Source organism: Protobothrops mucrosquamatus, unplaced genomic scaffold (genome assembly GCF_001527695.2).
Source record: "Protobothrops mucrosquamatus isolate PMUCROS unplaced genomic scaffold, P.Mucros_1.0 scaffold4520, whole genome shotgun sequence".
NCBI classification, from domain to species: domain Eukaryota; kingdom Metazoa; phylum Chordata; class Lepidosauria; order Squamata; family Viperidae; genus Protobothrops; species Protobothrops mucrosquamatus.
Genome location: NW_015390425.1, coordinates 37,374 through 55,412, shown reverse-complemented (window position 1 = coordinate 55,412; position 18,039 = coordinate 37,374). Strand labels below are relative to the sequence as shown.

The 18,039-nt window shown below is 47.8% G+C and overlaps 1 protein-coding gene across 1 annotated transcript in view; it reads left to right on the top strand.

Moving 5' to 3' along the window:
- Window positions 1-18,039, top strand: part of LOC107299088 (A-kinase anchor protein 10, mitochondrial-like) — a 53,233-nt gene that overhangs the window by 20,783 nt on the left and 14,411 nt on the right. The window contains exons 3-4 of the mRNA XM_029286678.1: window positions 13,075-13,254; window positions 14,113-14,655. Of these exons, the coding sequence (XP_029142511.1) occupies window positions 13,075-13,254; window positions 14,113-14,655 (723 nt within the window). The remainder of the gene's footprint in view (window positions 1-13,074; window positions 13,255-14,112; window positions 14,656-18,039) is intronic.

Sequence of the window (18,039 nt, the reverse complement as noted above, 5' to 3'; positions counted from 1 at the left end):
TAAGGGGGGGGACTTCATGGCTGGCTGGGGAATTCTGGGAGTTGAAGTCCACCCATCTTAAAGCCTGCTGGTTGGGGAATTCTGGGATGTCCCAGAAGTCCACACACCCCTTAAAGCATGCTGGCTGGGGATTCTGGGAGTGGAAGTCCACCCATCTTAAAGCCTGCCAGCTGGGGAATTATGGGAGTCCACCCCCCCCTTAAAGCATGCTGGCTGGGGAATTCTGGGAGTGGAAGCCCACCCCTCTTAAAGCTTGCTGGCTGGGGAATTCTGGGAGTGGAAGCCCACCCCTCTTAAAGCTTGCTGGCTGGGGAATTCTGGGAATGGAAGTCCACCCATCTTAAAGTTGAAAAATACTGCTCTGGAGGCTAGTACAGGTTGACCTACGACCTCAATTGAGCCAAAAACGTATGTTGCTAAATGAGACCTTCGTCAAGTGAGTTTTGCCCCATTTGATGACCATTCTTGCCACAGTTGTTAAGTGAATCCTTACCATTGTTAAGTTAGTCACACCGTGGTTAAGTTAGTCTGGGCTTCCCCATTGACTCTGCTTATCAGAAGGTCACAAAAAGGGGATCACATGACCCCAGGACACTGCAACCGTCATAAGTACCTGCCAGTTGCCAAGTGTGAAAAACGGTCATAACTCCCTTTCTCCAGTGCCGGTCACTAAACAAACTGTCGTAATTTGAGGACTGCCTGTATTAGAGGCAATCTTGCAAATCAGGCCGGATCAACCCTCCTTAATGCTTGGATGGGGAACAGCTTGGATGAGCCAAGAATATAAGTTGATTTTATTATTTAGTGGATCTAAGTTAAACTTGGAAGCAGAAATATCATTGCAAAAAGGCAGAAGCAAACAGCTCCAGTGTTTTTCCCCCCCGAAATTTGATCCAGAGGTGTATAAATATAAATCTTCCTGAGTTCAGTTTGACTTATAAAGGTAGTCCTCAACCTGCGTCCTTTTGTTTAACGGTTTTATGACCTGAATTTGAAGTTCTGACGTCCCCTCCCGCCGTGGTCACGTGTGATCACATTTTGGGTGCTGCTTCTCCCTAGATCAGGGGTAGGCAACCTTGGCTCTTTTATGACTTGTGGACTTCAACTCCCAGAATTCCTGAGCCGGCACGGCTCAGCATGGAAACCTCTCCATTTCTCCTCAGCATGGCTGGCTCAGGAATTCTGGGAGTTGAAGTCCACCAGTCATCAAGGGGCCATAGTTCCCCCATACTGGCTCAGGAATTCTGGGAATTGAAGTCCACCAGTCATAAAAGAGCCAAGGTTGCCTACCCCTGGCTTAAGTCGAGGACTACCTGTATTTGTCTAGATCAGGGGTAGGCAACCTTGGCTCTTTTATGACTCGTGGACTTCAACTCCCAGAATTCCTGAGCCAGCATGGCTCAGCATGGCAACCTCTCCATTTCTCCTCAGCATGGCTGGCTCAGGAATTCTGGGAGTTGAAGTCCACGAGTCATAAAAGAGCCAAGGTTGCCTACCCCTGCATTAGACCATCCTCTTGACTCAGGCTTTCCAAAGTTGGCCATTTTAAGATGAGTGGACTTCAATTCCCAGAATTCTCCAGCCAAGATGCTGATTCAAATGATGAAACTGGCCTAAAGTGGTCATGTTTGATAAATCACTGGTTTAATCCAAACATTCTGGCTGAGGAATTCTGGGACTTGAACTACACACATCTTAAAAGTGGCCAGGTCTGAAAAAGAATCAGTTTCTTGTAGTGTTTATAGTACCAGGTAGAAACCAGGAGGCTGTGAGTTCTAGTCCCGCCTTAGATGTTAAATCACCCTAATTTCTTAGCTTGTAAAAGAGATTGCAGGAGATTTGTCTAGGTCAGGGATAGGCAGCCTTGCCTCTTTTATGACTTGTGGACTTCAACTCCCAGAATTCCTCAGCCAGCATGGGGGAAACTTTGGCCCCTTCATGACTTGTGGACTTCAACTCCCAGAATTCCTCAGCCAGCATGGCTCAGCTTGGAAACCTCTCCATTTCTCCTCAGCATGGCTGGCTCAGGAATTCTGGGAGTTGAAGTCCACGAGTCAAGGTTGCCTACCCCTGCCCTAGGTCCTTCCCTCAGACCATTACACCATGACTGTTAACACTAATTTAATTATGCAGTCCTCGGCTTAACGACCAGAATTCAGCCCCAAAATTCCATTGCTAACCGTTGTAAAGTGAGCTTTGCCCCCTTTCTGCACCCTTTCTGGCCACAGTGCGTAAGTGGATCGCTGCGGTTGTTAAGTTAGTGACACGGTTGTTAAGTGAATCTGGCTTCTCCATTGCCTTGGCTTGTCAGAAGATTGTCAAAGGGGATCACGCGACCTGCAACCGTCATAAATACAAGTCAGTTGCCAAGCAGCCAAATGTTGATCACATGAATGCTCCAACACTGGAGGTTTTTAAGAAGAGACTGGACAGCCATTTGTCCGAAATGGTATAGGGTTTCCTGCCTCAGCAGGGGGTTGGACTAGATGACCTCCAAGGTACCTTCCAACTTTATTATTATTATTATGATCATAAGGACGCTGCAGTGATCGTAAGTGTGAAAAACAGTCATAAGTCGCTTTTTCCCAGTGCTGTTGTACCTTGAACCAGTTACTAAATGAACGGCTGTAAGTCGAGGACTTACAACTGAATAAAATCAGTTTGAATAAAATAAGTTTGAAGGAAAGAGTATTTCCTTCCTGCTATTAACCTTTAAGTAGCCGCAAATATTTGCATACTCGGTCATTATCGGCCATCTTGCCTTCCGAGAATTACTCTTTGCTTTTTGCTTTTTTCTTTTAATGGCATTTTTAATTGTTTTAAGATTTTCGTTTGCTATTTCTGAAAGAGAGAGAGACAAAGAAAGCCAAGCCACAAAGAACATTCCTGGTATTTGCGAGCCGATTTTAATCTCTGTACTTCACCTTCCCAAGGCTTCTGGAGGGTGATGTATATATATAAAAAATAAAAATCTGCTCTTGAAGTTCCGGTCAGAAAATACGTCTCAACGTACAAGGAAAGCGGGAGGAGGGAAAGAAACCTACTGGACATCGTTCAGTTGGCCGTTCGGAACGGTGACAGTTGACCACGGAGCTTCAAGGCTCCGGCCAAAGCCTTGGTGGTCTAGCTTCCTCTGAAAACCCATCGGCCGCAGACGGAAGGGAGGTCTCGCAGCCCATGTACTACATGTCCCATGCGCCTTTCTCTGGGTTTTTGAGACGCTAGGAGAGCTGGTGGTGCCCAAAGTAAGGAGTGGGTTGGGGCAGTCACTTCCGATTATCAGAGGGCAGCTGCTATCTCGAGATGGGCGGCAGCGAACGAGGCCTGCAATCGTGCTTTATTGTTGACTTCTTCACACACCCACACGGACACACACACACACATTCTGCCAGCTCAGGTTTTGAAGCTCAGTTCAAACAAGAGAGCCGCCAGCGCACAGCCTTATGATCGAGAGAGGCACGGCACTAGAGGAAAGGAAGATGAAGCCGGAAGAGGAAAAGTCAGCCCATATTTCTTTTAAAACTTCAGCGTGTGGTGTTTGTATGAGAGGGAAATGATTTAAGGGAACAGAATTACACTTGGCATCTCTCTCTTTCTCTCTCTCTCTCTCTCTCTCTCTCTCTCTCTCTCTCTCTCTCTCTCTCTCTCTCTCTCTCTCTCTCTCTCTCTCTCTCTCTCTCTCTCTCTCTCTCTCTCTCTCTCTCTCTCTCTCTCTCTCTCTCTCTCTCTCTCTCTCTCTCTCTCTCTCTCTCTCTCTCTCTCTCTCCCTCTCCCTGTTTGAGTTTCTCTCTCTCTCTCTTCTCTTTCTCTCTCTGCCTCTCTCCTCTTTCTCTCTCTCTCTCTCCTCTCTTTCTCTCTCTCCTCTCTTTCTCTCTCTCCTCTCTCTCTGCCTCTCTCTCTCTCCTCTCTTTCTCTCTCTCCCTCTCTCTCTCTCTGCCTCTCCCTCTGTTTGAGTTTCTCTCTCTCTGCCTCTCTCCTCTCTCTCTCNAGCCAGCATGAGGAAAACTTTGGCCCCTTCATGACTCGTGGACTTCAACTCCCAGAATTCCTGAGCCAGCATGAGGAAAACTTTGGCCCCTTCATGACTCGTGGACTTCAACTCCCAGAATTCCTGAGCCAGCATGAGGAAAACTTTGGCCCCTTCATGACTCGTGGACTTCAACTCCCAGAATTCCTGAGCCAGCATGGGGGAACTATGGCCCCTTCATGACTCGGGGACTTCAGCTCCCAGAATTCCTGAGCCAGCATGGCTCAGCTTGGAAACCTCTCCATTTCTCCTCAGCATGGCTGGCTCAGGAATTCTGGGAGTTGAAGTCCACGAGTCAAGGTTGTCTACCCCTGCCCTAGGTCCTTCCCTCAGACCATTACACCATGACTGTTAACACTAATTTATGTAGTCCTCGGCTTAACGACCAGAATCCAGCCCCAAAATTCCATTGCTAACCGTTGTAAAGTGAGCTTTGCCCCCTTTCTGCGCCCTTTCTGGCCACGGCGCTTAAGTGGATCGCTGCGGTTGTTAAGTTAGTGACACGGTTGTTAAGTGAATCTGGCTTCTCCATTGCCTTGGCTTGTCAGAGGGTCGTCAAAGGGGATCACGCGATCTGCAACCGTCATAAATACGAGTCAGTTGCCAAGCAGCCAAATTTTGATCACATGATCATAAGGACGCTGCAGTGGTCATAAGTGTGAAAAACAGTCATAAGTTGCTTTTTTCCAGTGCTGTTATACCTTGAACCGGTTACTAAATGAACGGCTAACTGAATAAAATCAGTTTGAATAAAATAAGTTTGAAGGAAAGAGTATTTCCTTCCTGCTATTAACCTTTAAGTAGCCGCAAATATTTGCATACTCGGTCATTATCGGCCATCTTGCCTTCCGAGAATTACTCTTTGCTTTTTTCTTTTTTCTTTTAATGGCATTTTTAATTGTTTTAAGACTTTCGTTTGCTATTTCTGAAAGAGAGAGAGAGAGACAAAGAAAGCCAAGCCACAAAGAACATTCCTGGTATTTGCGAGCCGTTTTTAATCTCTGTACTTCACCTTCCCAAGGCTTCTGGAGGGCGATGTATATATAAAAAAAATAAAAATAAAAATCTGCTCTTGAAGTTCCGGTCAGAAAATAAGTCTCAACATACAAGGAAAGCGGGAGGAGGAAAGGAAACCTACTGGACATCATTCAGTTGGCCGTTCGGAACGGTGACAGTTGACCACGGAGCTTCAAGGCTCCGGCCAAAGCCTTGGTGGTCTAGCTTCCTCTGAAAACCCATCGGCCGCAGACGGAAGGGAGGTCTCGCAGCCCATGTACTACATGTCCCATGCGCCTTTCTCTGGGTTTTTGAGACGCTAGGAGAGCTGGTGGTGCCCAAAGTAAGGAGTGGGTTGGGGCAGTCACTTCCGATTATCAGAGGGCAGCTGCTATCTCGAGATGGGCGGCAGCGAAGGAGGCCTGCAATCGTGCTTTATTGTTGACTTCTTCACACACCCACACGGACACACACACACACATTCTGCCAGCTCAGGTTTTGAAGCTCAGTTCAAACAAGAGAGCCGCCAGCGCACAGCCTTATGATCGAGAGAGGCACGGCACTAGAGGAAAGGAAGATGAAGCCGGAAGAGGAAAAGTCAGCCCATATTTCTTTAAAAACTTCAGCGTGTGGTGTTTGTATGACAGGGAAATGATTTAAGGGAACAGAATTACACTTGGCATCTCTCTCTCTCTCTCTCTCTCTCTCTCTCTCTCTCTCTCTCTCTCTCTCTCTCTCTCTCTCTCTCTCTCTCTCTCCCTGTTTGAGTTTCTCTCTCTCTCTCTGACTCTCTCTCTCTTCTCTTTCTCTCTCTGCCTGTCTCCTCTCTCTCTCTCTCCCTCTCTCTCTCTCCTCTCTCTCTCCCTCCCTCTCTCTCCTCTCTTTCTCTCTCTCCTCTCTTTCTCTCTGCCTCTCTCTCTCTCTCTCCTCTCTCCTNTGGCTGGGGAATTCTGGGAGTTGAAATCCTTCCATCTTAAAACAGGCTGGCTGGGGAATTCTGGGAGTGGAAGTTCATCCATCTTAAGGTAGGCTGGCTGGGGAATTCTGGGAGTGGAAGTCCATCCATCATAAAGCATGGCTGGCTGGGGAATTCTGGGAGTTGAAGTCCACCCATCTTAAAGCAACCCAGTCTGAAAAGCGCAATCTAGTGGCATAATCTGGTTTGTACTTTTGTGTCCTTTGCCGACCTAACACTGAAGTCCTCTTGCGTCACTTTGCCACTTAACAATAGTCTGTCGGTTTAATGTTTTCCTCTTTCGGTGTGACCTGTGGATTTTATTTATGCTTGGACTGCATTTCGCCCTGTTTGTTGCGTGGTGGGGGGGGAGGAAAGGGGGGGTTAAGGGTGATGTCGTAAGTCTTTTGCTGCAGTTGGGGAGATGCATTCCTGGATTCAGCTGCACAGGTATTGGCAAGGGCAGTCCTAAGTTTTTCTTCCATCACTAAAAACAGCCTCTCTCTGTTTTTCTTTCGCAGTGAGAGGCAGAGAGCACCAGAAGCCAGCAGACGCCAGGGAAATTAAAGGTAAATTCCCCCTTTTTTTCCACTTTACTAGTGGCTTAATTCTGCATGGTTGCCATGCATTACAAATGCTCCTCAATGCTCTGGATGGCCAGCTTTCCTTCTGCATGACTCCCACCCTATAACTCTCCACTCTTAAGTACACCTAGTCCTCGACTTATGACCACAGTTGAGCTTGGGATTTGGCTAGTCCAGGGGGTAGGCAACCTTGGCTCTTTTATGACTCGTGGACTTCAACTCCCAGAATTCCTGAGCCAGCCATGCTGAGGGGAAAGGGAGAGGTTTCCAAGCTGAGCCAGGCCGGCTCAGGAATTCTGGGAGTTGAAGTTCACGAGTCATAAAAGAGCCAAGGTTGCCTACCCCCTGGGCTAGTCACTCCTTAAGGTCATAACTCAAGTCACCACGCAACTGGGCTCGATTTTATGACCATTTTTATGATGGCAAGTCACTGTGGCTATCGAGCCAGTCACGCGGTCGTGAGTCCAAATCCGGTGTATCCAGTGAGTGGTTTTTTTTGCCGTGGGACATTGCATGCCGGTTGCCAAACGCCTGGAATGCAGTCATGTGACCTTGTGGGTGGAGTAGCAGTTGTAACTTAATTAGGAATTAAATAGAATTAAGCAGTCGTAGCCAGTTTGATCTAGCCTTTAAGGAACCAGCCCAAAAAGTGGGGGGACCGTGAGTTCTAGTCCCGTTTTAGCCATGGAAGCCAGCTGGGTGACTTTGGGCCAATCACCAGGAAACAGTGAATTTTAGTCCCACCTTAGCCATAAAAACCAACTGGGTGACTTTGGGCCAATCACCAGGAGACAGGGAGTTCTAGTTCCGCCTTAGGCATAAAAACCAACTGGGTGACTTTGGGCCAATCACCAGGAGACAGGGAGTTCTAGTCCCGCCTCAGCCACAAGAGCCAACTGGGTGATTTTGGGCCAATCGTCAGGAGACAGTGAGTTCTAGTCCCGCCTTAGGCATGAAAGCCAGTCCCTCTCTCTCAACCCAGCCAACTTCACAGGGTTGTTCTGGGGAAGGAGTAGGAAGTAAGTGTGTTGGATATGTTCCCCGCCTTGAGTTATTTGTAAAATAAAGGCAGAATACAACTAAAATAAATAAACTTCAGGTGTAATTTATTTTGAACCCATCGCAATTTTAAATGATGGTTAAGCAAACGACCATAAGTCAAGGTCCACCTGTACTGAACACGCCTTTTTAGTGTCACTGGCGTGTGAGCATATCCGGTTGCCAGGAGAGAGAGGCTGGCACTTACAAAGATGGCAAAAAGGCCCACAGGTGGTAACTGTTCATTTAATGACCGTTCAAAGTTACAACGGCGTTGAAAAAAAGGGACTTAACGGCCCTTTTTCCCAGTTACGACCGTTGCAGGCTCCCCGTGGTCACCTGATCAAAATTCAGACGCTTGGCAAGTGGTTCATATTTATGACGGTTGCACTATCCCGGGGTCCAGTGTTCAGCTTTTGTGACCTTTTGTTACAAGCGAAGTCAGTGAGGATCGCAGCTTCTCTTAAGAACCATGTTACTGACTTGAGAAACGATTCACTTAACAACTGTGGCAAGAAAAGTCGTACAATGGGGCAAAGAGCTCACTTCACCAACGTTTCACCGAGCCACATAAATTTGGGGCTCAACTGAAGTCGTAACTCGAGGACTACCTGTGTTATAAAACTCCCGTTGTGCAAGGACGCACTCAACTCTGCCATTCTTTCTGCCTCAAGCCGACTCTGAATCCTGCAGATGATCTGGAATTAAATTTTCAAGCCGTTTTTTTTTTTAACCCTGACATTCAAATTTGCTCCAAGGGTGTCATAAACTGGCCAATTTTATCTGGATTTGACCTTGAATATGCTGACTAAACACTTCAACAGAGTTCCCCAATGATTCGGGGTTGGTGGTCCGGAGCAGGAGGAGGGGGGGGTGAAAGAAGGATGGTTTTGTGGGGGGGGTAAAAGCATGCGCGTGAGTGCACACGAACACCCATTGCTCGGCTGAACGGGGCCGTGAGCCCTTGCACGAGTGGGGCCACCAACAGCCACAACGCTCGTGCGAACGAGGCCGCGAACACCCAGGGTGATGCTCGTGCGAGTGTGGTTGCACACCGCGTGCACTGGCTCGCCACTCACACATCCCAGTGGCCAAGCTGGTGGCCACAGGTTGAGGCTCTCTGCTCTGCAGGGCTTCTAAAGTGAGGTGGGCTGGGCACTGTATCCTGTTTCTGTCCCATTTCAGACATTCAGGCAAAAATTAATCTGCTTTCTTTTCCTGTTTGCAGAGTCTGGACCGGCTCAGATGCCTGGCAATTTTGGTAAGAGGCCCCATTTCAGAACACTGGAAGTTTTTAAGAAGAAACCGGACAGCCATTTGTCCGAAATGGTATAGGGTTTCCTGCCTGAGCAGGGGGTTGGACTAGATGACCTCCAAGGTCCCTTCCAACTTTATCATTATTATTATTATTATTATTATTATTATTATTATTATTATTATTATTATTATTATTATTATTATTATTATTATTATTATTATTATTATTATTATTATTATTAAAACTAGATGACCTCCAAGGTCCCTTCCAATTTTATTATTATTATTATTATTATTATTATTATTATTATTATTATTATTATTATTATCATCATCATCATCATCATCATCATCATCATCATCATCATCATTATTAAAACCTGAATTTCCCAGCAATTAGGAACTCAGACTGAATTGCCCTCCGTTTCTGCAAATGTCCATCATCTTTTACGATTAGGACAGGGGTCCCCAATCCATGGGCCGCGGCCTACTACAGCAGGCCGCAGGACAGACTGGACAGTGCGCACGTGCACATGTGCACGCACTCACCCCTACTCACACTAACACCCACGGACCCATTTGCACATGCATACCTGCACAAATGGGACCGCTTGCGCGCGGGGGTTTCCTCAGCCCATTTGCGCATGTGCACTGGGGCTAGCAGCCGCAGTGGCTAGCGCCTATGCACAAAAGGGCGACTAGCATGCGCATGTTACACAACCCACTTGGGCATGCGCACGGGGGTAGCAGCGGCGGCAACTAGCACCTGCTCACATGCACAAACGGGGATGGCTAGCCCCATGTGGGTTTCATGGCCCGTTTGCGCATGTGCATGGGGCTAGCGCCTGCACACCTACGCAAATGGGTCCACTAGCGCCGTGTGCGTGCGCTCTGCCCTGTTTCTGCACTTGTGCGTGCATGTACGCACATTTCTCAGCTCCCTTTCCCTCCAGGCCGCCAGCCTGAAAAGGTTGGTGACCTCTGGATTAGGGGATTCCGCTCAAATGCCACTTCCCTAATCTCCGTTAACCGGAAGTCCTCAACTTACGACCACAATCAGGACTGGAGTTTCCGTCGCTAAGCAACACAGCTGCTACGAAGTGAGTCGTGCCCCATTTTGCGACCTATTTTTGCCACCATTATTCAGCCGATCGCTGGAGTTGGCTTGTCGGAAAGAGGCTAGGAAGGGGTTCACATGACCCCAGGATGCTGCTGCCACCCTCATAAATGCAGGCCGCTTGCCAAGCGCCTGAAATTTTGATCACGTGACCGTAGGGGATATTGCAACGGTCGTAAGTGTGAGGACCAGTCGCATAAGTTCTGTTGTAACCTCGAACAGTCAATGAGTGGTTCTAAGTTGAGCCCTATCCATACTCAGAGCCTCGTCCTCTCAGATGCAGATGGTCCTCGACTTACGGCCACAACGGAGCCCCAAATTTCCGTTGCTAAGCGATACATTTGTCAAGTTTCTGCCTCATTTTACAACTTTCCTTGCCACCGCCGTTAAATGAATCATCGTAGTGAAGTTAGTGGCACAGTTGTTAATTGAATCTGGCTTCCCCAATGGACTTTGCTGGTCAGAAGGTCGCAAAAGGGGATCGCGGGACCCTCCCGGGGACTCTGCAACCGTCATAAATACAAATCAGCATCTGAATTTTGACCCCACGACCGCAGGGAGCAAGCTGCAAAGGTCATAAAGGTGAAAAATGCTCAGAAGTCCCCTTTTTTTCAGGGCTGTTGTAACTTCGAACGGTCACTAAATGATCTGTTGTAAGTCGAGGACTACCTGTTCTGTCATAGTGCAGCAGAATATTTTAATATCTCCTCACCAACCCGAAGGAAACTAGTTTTTTTCTTCTTCCGGGTTACAAAGAAAAGCTAAATGACTACCCCATTATTCCTAAAACCCAATTATGTTGGCCCCGCCTTCCTCTGCTAATTTAGCTTCCGCCCATTAAAACTAATTTACTTTTGGCCGCCTTATCACAAAGTCTTCATGTGCTTCATTGCTCAGACCAATGTTTCTAAACCGTGAGGTGTGGACTTCAACTCCCAGAGTTCCCCAGCCAGCCATGCTGGCTGCGGAATTCTGGGAATTGAAGTTCACACCTCAGAAATTTGGGGGGGAAAAAATCCCCACTGGGAATTCTGGGAGTTGAAGTCCACACCTCAGAAATTTGAAAAACCACTGGGAATTCTGGGAGTTGAAATCCACACCTCAGAATTTTGAAAAAAAAACCACTGGGAATTCTGGGAATTGAAGTCCACACCTCAGAAATTTGGGGAAAAAACACTGGGAATTCTGGGAGTTGAAGTCCACACCTCAGAAATTTGAAAAAACACTGACTTAATCAGTCTAATTGCCTTCATTCTTTGAATATAACAGCAGGAAGTGGGGAAAGAAATGAAATTATGTCACTTCTGGACTGTTTATAATTCTGACTCATCGATTCAGGTGGCTGGCTACTCCTCAGTGTGAGCCATTTTAATCTCCGTGGAGATTCTCCGTCTTCCAGGTCATAGTTATCCCAAAGGTGCTTTTTTTTTTTCCCTCAGGAGGCAACTGGACTTTTTTGTTTTTCTTTGAAGACGTTTCGCTTCTCATCCCAGAAGCTTCTTCAGCTCTGACTGGATGGCGGGAAATGGAAGGATTTATACTCCTTGCAGACAGCTGGTCATTTGCCTTCTTTTAGAGAGTCGTTGAGGCTACTTAGAGGTTTACCTGTGTCCATCATTCACCTGAGTGGTGCAAATGGGTGTAGAGCAGGGGTAGTCAACCTTGGCTCTTTTATGACTCGTGGACTTCAACTCCCAGAATTCCTGAGCCAGCATGGCTCAGCATGGAAACCTCTCCCTTTCCCCTCAGCATGGCTGGCTCAGGAATTCTGGGAGTTGAAGTCCACGCGTCATAAAAGAGCCAAGGTTGACTATCCCTGGTGTAGAGCCTTCTTGGGACTGCTGAAAGGACCGTGTTGTAGACTGGAGATGGATGGTGTCCTATCTCTTCCCCTCTGTTGAGGGAGGGCTGTTCAATTTGGACCTAGATGGCCTCTTTGACCCCTCTTTCAAGCCAGCGGTCCTCCCTGTCGAAAATGTGGACTTTGCTGTCTTCGAAAGAGCGGCCTTCATCTCTTAAATGCAGATGGACTGCTGAATCTTGTCCTGATGGGTTTGTTCTATGTTGGATAGAGAGGACCACTGGCTTGAAAGAGGGGTCAAAAAGGCCATCTATATCAACAGAGGGGGAGGGATCCGACATTGTGTATCCTGTCTACAACACGGTCCTTTCAGCAGGTCCAAGAAGGCTCCACACCCATTTGCACCACTCAGGTGAGCCTGAAGACACAGACAAATCTCCAGGTGGCCTCAACGACTCTCCAAAAGGAGGCAAATGACCAGCTGTCTGCAAGGAGTATAAATCCTTCCATTCCCCACCATCCAGTCAGAGCTGAAGAAGCTTCTGGGATGAGAAGCGAAACGTCTTCAAAGAAAAACAAGAAAGTCCAGTTGCCTCCAGAAAAAGCACCTTTGGGATTCATTTTCATGCATTGAATGTGGTTCTGGATTTTCACAGGAACTTCCTACAGAGTTTCAACCACTTGATTGCCATCTGCTCCCTTCCCTGATGATTTATCTAGAAAATTGGGGGTTTCCATTGGTGGCGCTTTATGACCGTATCACTTAGTGACAGAAATTTTGGTCCAAATTGCCAACACACGCCAAGAACTTAACAGCTGTTCGTTTAGTGACGGTTCGAAATTAGAAAGGCACCGTAAAAGGCAACTTATGACCACTATTCCCATTTGTGGCCGTTAACAGTATCCCCACGGTCACATGATCAAAATTCAGACATGTTGGCAATCGGTTTATATTTATGACAGTCGCAGTGCCCCAAGGTCATGTGATCCCCTTTCGCGACCTTCTTACAAGCAAAGTCAAGGGGGAAGACCAGATTCACTTAACAACCACGTGACTAACTTAACAGTGGCAAGAAAGGTCATAAAATGGGGTAAGATTCACTTAACAACCGTGTGACTAACTTAACAGTGGCAAGAAAGGTCGTAAAATGGGGTGTCACTTAACAACTATCTTGCTCAGCAACATAAATTTTCAGCTCAATTGTAGTTGTAAGTTGAGGATCACCTGTATAAACAGCCCTGCAAGACCAACCCAGGTTTGAGCTCATAGAAGCATCACCTTGTGGTTCCCTTTTCCAGCTGCAGCACCAGGATATTCCCCACAGAGAGGTACCAGGAACCATGCCTTGCTCGAGGCCGCCGGACCCAGCCACGTGGCTATCAACGCCATCTCGGCCAACATGGAGTCCTGCAGCAGTCGCACGGCAGCCCTTAAGAAGCAGCCCAGCCACATGGAAGCTGCACATTTTGGAGACCTGGGTGAGTCTGGTCCCTTTTTTCTGGTTTAGCTGAGTCCAAAGAGCTCGTGAGCATGTTTAGAGGCCTAAAATATCCTAATGGGTACCTGATGGATTGATTGATTGAGCCAAATGGTCAAGTGATCAAGGCACCAGACTAGAAGCTAGGAGACAGTGAGTTCTAGTCCCAGGTTAGTCATGAAATCCAGCTGGGTGACTTTGGGCCAATCACCAGGAGACAGTGAGTTCCAGTCCTGCCTTAGGCATGCTAGCCGCCTGGGTGACTTTGGGCCAATCACCAGGAGACGGTGAGTTCTAGTCCCGTCTTAGGCTTGAAAGCCAGCTGGGTGACTTTGGGCCAATCGCCAGGAGACGGTGAGTTCTAGTCCTGCCTTAGGCATGCTAGCCGGCTGGGTGACTTTGGGCCAATCGCCAGGAGACGGTGAGTTCTAGTCCCGCCTTAGGCATGAAAGCCAGCTGGGTGACTTTGGGCCAATCGCCTGGAGACAGTGAGTTCTAGTCCCGTTTTAGTCCTGAAAGGTGCCTGGGTGACTTTGGGCCAATCATTAGGCGATTGTGACTTCTAGTCCCAGTTTAGGCATGAATGCCAGGTGTGTAACTTTTGGTCAACCGTTTTACCACCTTTATGACTTAACCACCGTAATAGGAAGCTTCCATAACCCGAGGACAACCTGTATGCGAATTAGTTAAAAAAATATGCACATCAGATTGTCCCTGACAAAGATACCCTCCCCGGCCTTTGCTTAAATCAACTCAAGGCAGATGTGCCTTGTGAGAAGTGCTGGGGCTGGTTCGGCGCGTCCGTCGGAACCTTGGCGGGATCCCCCTCCTCACCTCCTCTCCCTTCTCCTTCCTCTAGGCCGCTCCTGCCTGGATTACCAAGCTCAAGAAAGCAAGTCAAGCCTGTCTAAGACGCTGGCGCAAGTCCTGCGCGACCCCGTGGCCCTCCCGTACTTCGCCCAGTACATGGAGCTCCACCGCATGGAACACCTGGTCCGATTCTGGCTGGAAGCCGAGACTTTCCGCTCCGCCACCTGGTTCCGCATCCGAGCGCACAGCTTGAACACGGTGAAGCACAGCTCCCTGGCCGAGCCGGTCTCCCCTTGCCTGCAGCAGCAGGACCCTCCCGGCTTTTCCCCCCTCGGCGAGTCGCTTAATGGAGGACTGGATGACCGTTACCCCGCCGAGCCCTCTCCGGCATGTTTGAGCCGGCCAACGTTGACTCTTCGGAACCATTTGCTGCTTGGCCAAGGCGGGGAGAACCCCCATTTGGGGTTGACTCCGTCAGAAGACGAGGACTGTCCTGTTCCGGGTGACTCTCACGATGCTTCCACGGTTTCGGCGTCCAGTAGAAATAGTCCTTTGTTTGCACTAAGGGACATGTCAGGAAGACTCATGAAAAGTAAGCCGTCCATGGTCTTTCTAAGTGGTTTCCAGCGACGTCCTCATTTAAGGACCTACAGGCAGTCCTCAACTTACGACTGCAACTGAGCCCAAAATTTCTGTTGTTCAGTGAAATATTTGTTAGGGCGGCTTGCCCCCTTTTACGTCCTTTCTTGCCTCGGTTGTTAAGGGAATGGCCGCAGTTGTTAAAATTAGTCAGACTCTTGTTTAAGTGAATCTGGCCTTCCCCAGGGATTTTGCTCGTCAAAAGGTCGCAAAAGGGGATTCACGCGATCCCAGGACACTGCGACCGTCATAAATACGAGTCGATCGCCAAGTGTCTGGATTTTGATCGCACAACCACAGGGATGCTGCAACGGTCCTAAGTGTGAAAAACAGTGATAAACCACTTTTTTTTTCAGGGCCGTTGTAACTTCGAACAGTCACTAAGTGGATACCTGACTTACAACAGTTCATTTTGCGTGAGGGCAGGCTCTTTATGCAGAAAACAGGCTGTCCAATTTAATAATAATATAACAACAACAACAACAAAACAACAACAACAACAAACAACAACAACAACAACAATAATAATAATAATAATAATAATAATAATGTTGGAAGGGACCTTGGAGGTCATCTAGTCCAACCCCCTGCTCAGGCAGGAAACCCTACACCATTTCAAACAAATGGCTGTCCAGTCTCTTCTTAAAAACTTCCAGTGTTGGAGCATTCACCGCTTCTGGAGGCAGGCTGTTCCACTGGTTAATTGTTCTAACTGTCAGGAAATTTCTTCTTAGTTCCAGGTTGCTTCTCTCCCGGATTAGTTTCCACCCGTTGCGTCTTGTCCTGCCTTCAGGCGCTTTGGAGAATAGCTTGACTCCCTCTTCTTTGGGGCAGCCCCTGAGATATTGGAACCCTGCTATCATGTTCCCCCTCGTCCTTCTCTTCATTAAACTAGACATACCCAATTCCAGCAACCGTTCCTTATATGTTTTAGCCTCCAGCCCCCTGATCATCTTTGTTGCTCTTCTCTGTACTCTGTATTTCCTTAGTTTCACTGTGTAGAAATGGTGGAGAGCACCGCAGCCTTCCAACTATACTTAAACTACAACTCCCAGGGGTCCTTTCCAAAATGGGTGGTGATGCTTTGATGCTGGAAGGATAGAGGTTCCATCTGCCTGCCATGGAACGAAGAGAGTAGGTCTGCCCCCCCCCAGGCCAATTACAGATGCTCCTCAGTTTGCAGTCATTGTTGGAACCCGCGACTAAGGTCACTAAGCAAAGCAGTCGATAAGTGGGCTTTTCTTTCCCCCACTCTCCCACCCTACGTATGTTCATTCCGGCTCTGGGATAATTAGCAAAAAGGGAATTAAAGCTTATAGTTACAGACTTTGGAGAGGAAGGGATTTCAAGAGAGTAAGCAGGTACACACACACACAATGGAGAGTACATCAGGCTTGTTGTGTCCCTGTATTACTTTTGATATCTGTTCACCATTGGGTGCTTGCTTACTCTCTTGTGATCCCTTCCTCTCCAATTTCCATTCTGCGATGGGTGGGGAAAAAACAGTGGGTCACCACGATGTAAAAAAGATGTTGAGACTCTAGAAAGAGTGCAGAGAAGAGCAACAAAGAGGATCAGGGGACTGGAGGCTAAAGCATATAAGGAACAGCTGCTGGAATTGGATATGTCTAGTCTAATGAAGAGAAGGACGAGGGGGGACATGATAGCAGTCTTCCAATATCTCAGGGGCTGCCCCAAAGAAGAGGGAGTCAAGCTATTCTCCAAAGCGCCTGAAGGCAGGACAGGAAGCAACGGGTGGAAACTGACCAAGGAGAGAAGCAACCTAGAACTAAGGAGAAACTTCCTGACAGTTAGAACAATTAACCAGTGGAACAACCTGCCTCCAGAAGCGGTGAATGCTCCAACACTGGAAGTTTTTAAGAAGAGACTGGATAGGCATTTGTCTGAAATGGTATAGGGTTTCCTGCCTGAGCAGGGGGTTGGACTAGATGACCTCCAAGGTCCCTTCCAACTTTATTATTATAGTCCTGGATTTAACAGTTCATTTAGTGACTGTTGAAAGTTAACCACGGCACTGAAAAAAAGTGACTTAACCGTTTTTCACACTTAACGACCGTTGCAGCATCCCCATGATCGCACAACCAAAATTCAGACGCTTGGGAACTGGTTCACATTTATGACGGTCGCAATGTCCTGGGGGGGGGTCACGTGATCCCCTTTCGCAACCGTTTTCAGCATCGTAACTTTGAACGGTCGCTGAATGAGTCAGTCGGTAAGCGAGGACCACCTGTTTGGTCTAACGGGGAGGGGAAGAAAACGCAGGCGAGATGGGCCATTCGCTGGGATACAGGTAGTCCTCGACTTACGACCAGTTGCTTAGTGGCCGTTGAAAGTTACGACAAACCCCGAAAATCGGACTTTTGTGCCCGGTTTCGAAGTTGCAACATCCCCATTCACACACCCCACCCCTTGCGATCAATGTGACCGTATTGCAATCAGCCTACATTTACGACCGCTTGTAGCATCCCGCAGTCACATGTCTGCAATTTACCACGAGTTTACTTCTGACGAAACAATGAGCTGTCTTTAACAACCACGGCATTCACTTAACGGCCACTGGGGCAGGGAAACAGCCATTAAAATCAGACTGGATCGTATGATAATTGATTTTTACCACCGTCGTGATTTTGTGCGCTGAATGATGGGGCGTAATTTTGGGCACTACCATCGTGGGCTTAATTGAGACTCGTAACTCGAGGACCGCCTGTCACAGTTGGAGGGGGAGGAAGACCCCTGGTTTAAAAAGCAACGAGGGACTTATTGCCAGCCACAAAGGAAATTTGCTGTTTCACCAAGAAAAGTCCCCGTTCAGTTTTCGTCTTGGGTGGAATTGTGAAAGTCTCGACTTCCTTCTCGAAAAAAACCCAAACAAACCTCCGGTTATTGCGGAAGTTTTTGCAAAACGGGGAACCGGTTTTTTCCCCAAACTCACTGCAACCTCAGAGGCACTCCACAAGATAAGATAAGATAAGATGTAAGAGATATAAGATAAGATGTAAGATAAGATATAAAATATTTATTTATTATTTATTTATTAAATTTATATACCGCCCTATCTCCCTTGCGGGACTCAGGGCGGTGAACAGGCGATACTAAAAACCACGAATAAATAAATAGTTAAAATCGAATTGAATAATAGGCCTGTTCTAAAAACACACCCATACAAAACCCCCCCACTGAAACACAATCCAAACTACGCCAGGCCGGCCGCACGGAATAGATGGGCCTTCAGGGCTCGGCGAAAAAGGCGCAGGTCCGCAGTTGTACGTAGGTCGGGGGGTAGGTCATTCCAGAGGGCAGGAGCTGCCACAGAGAA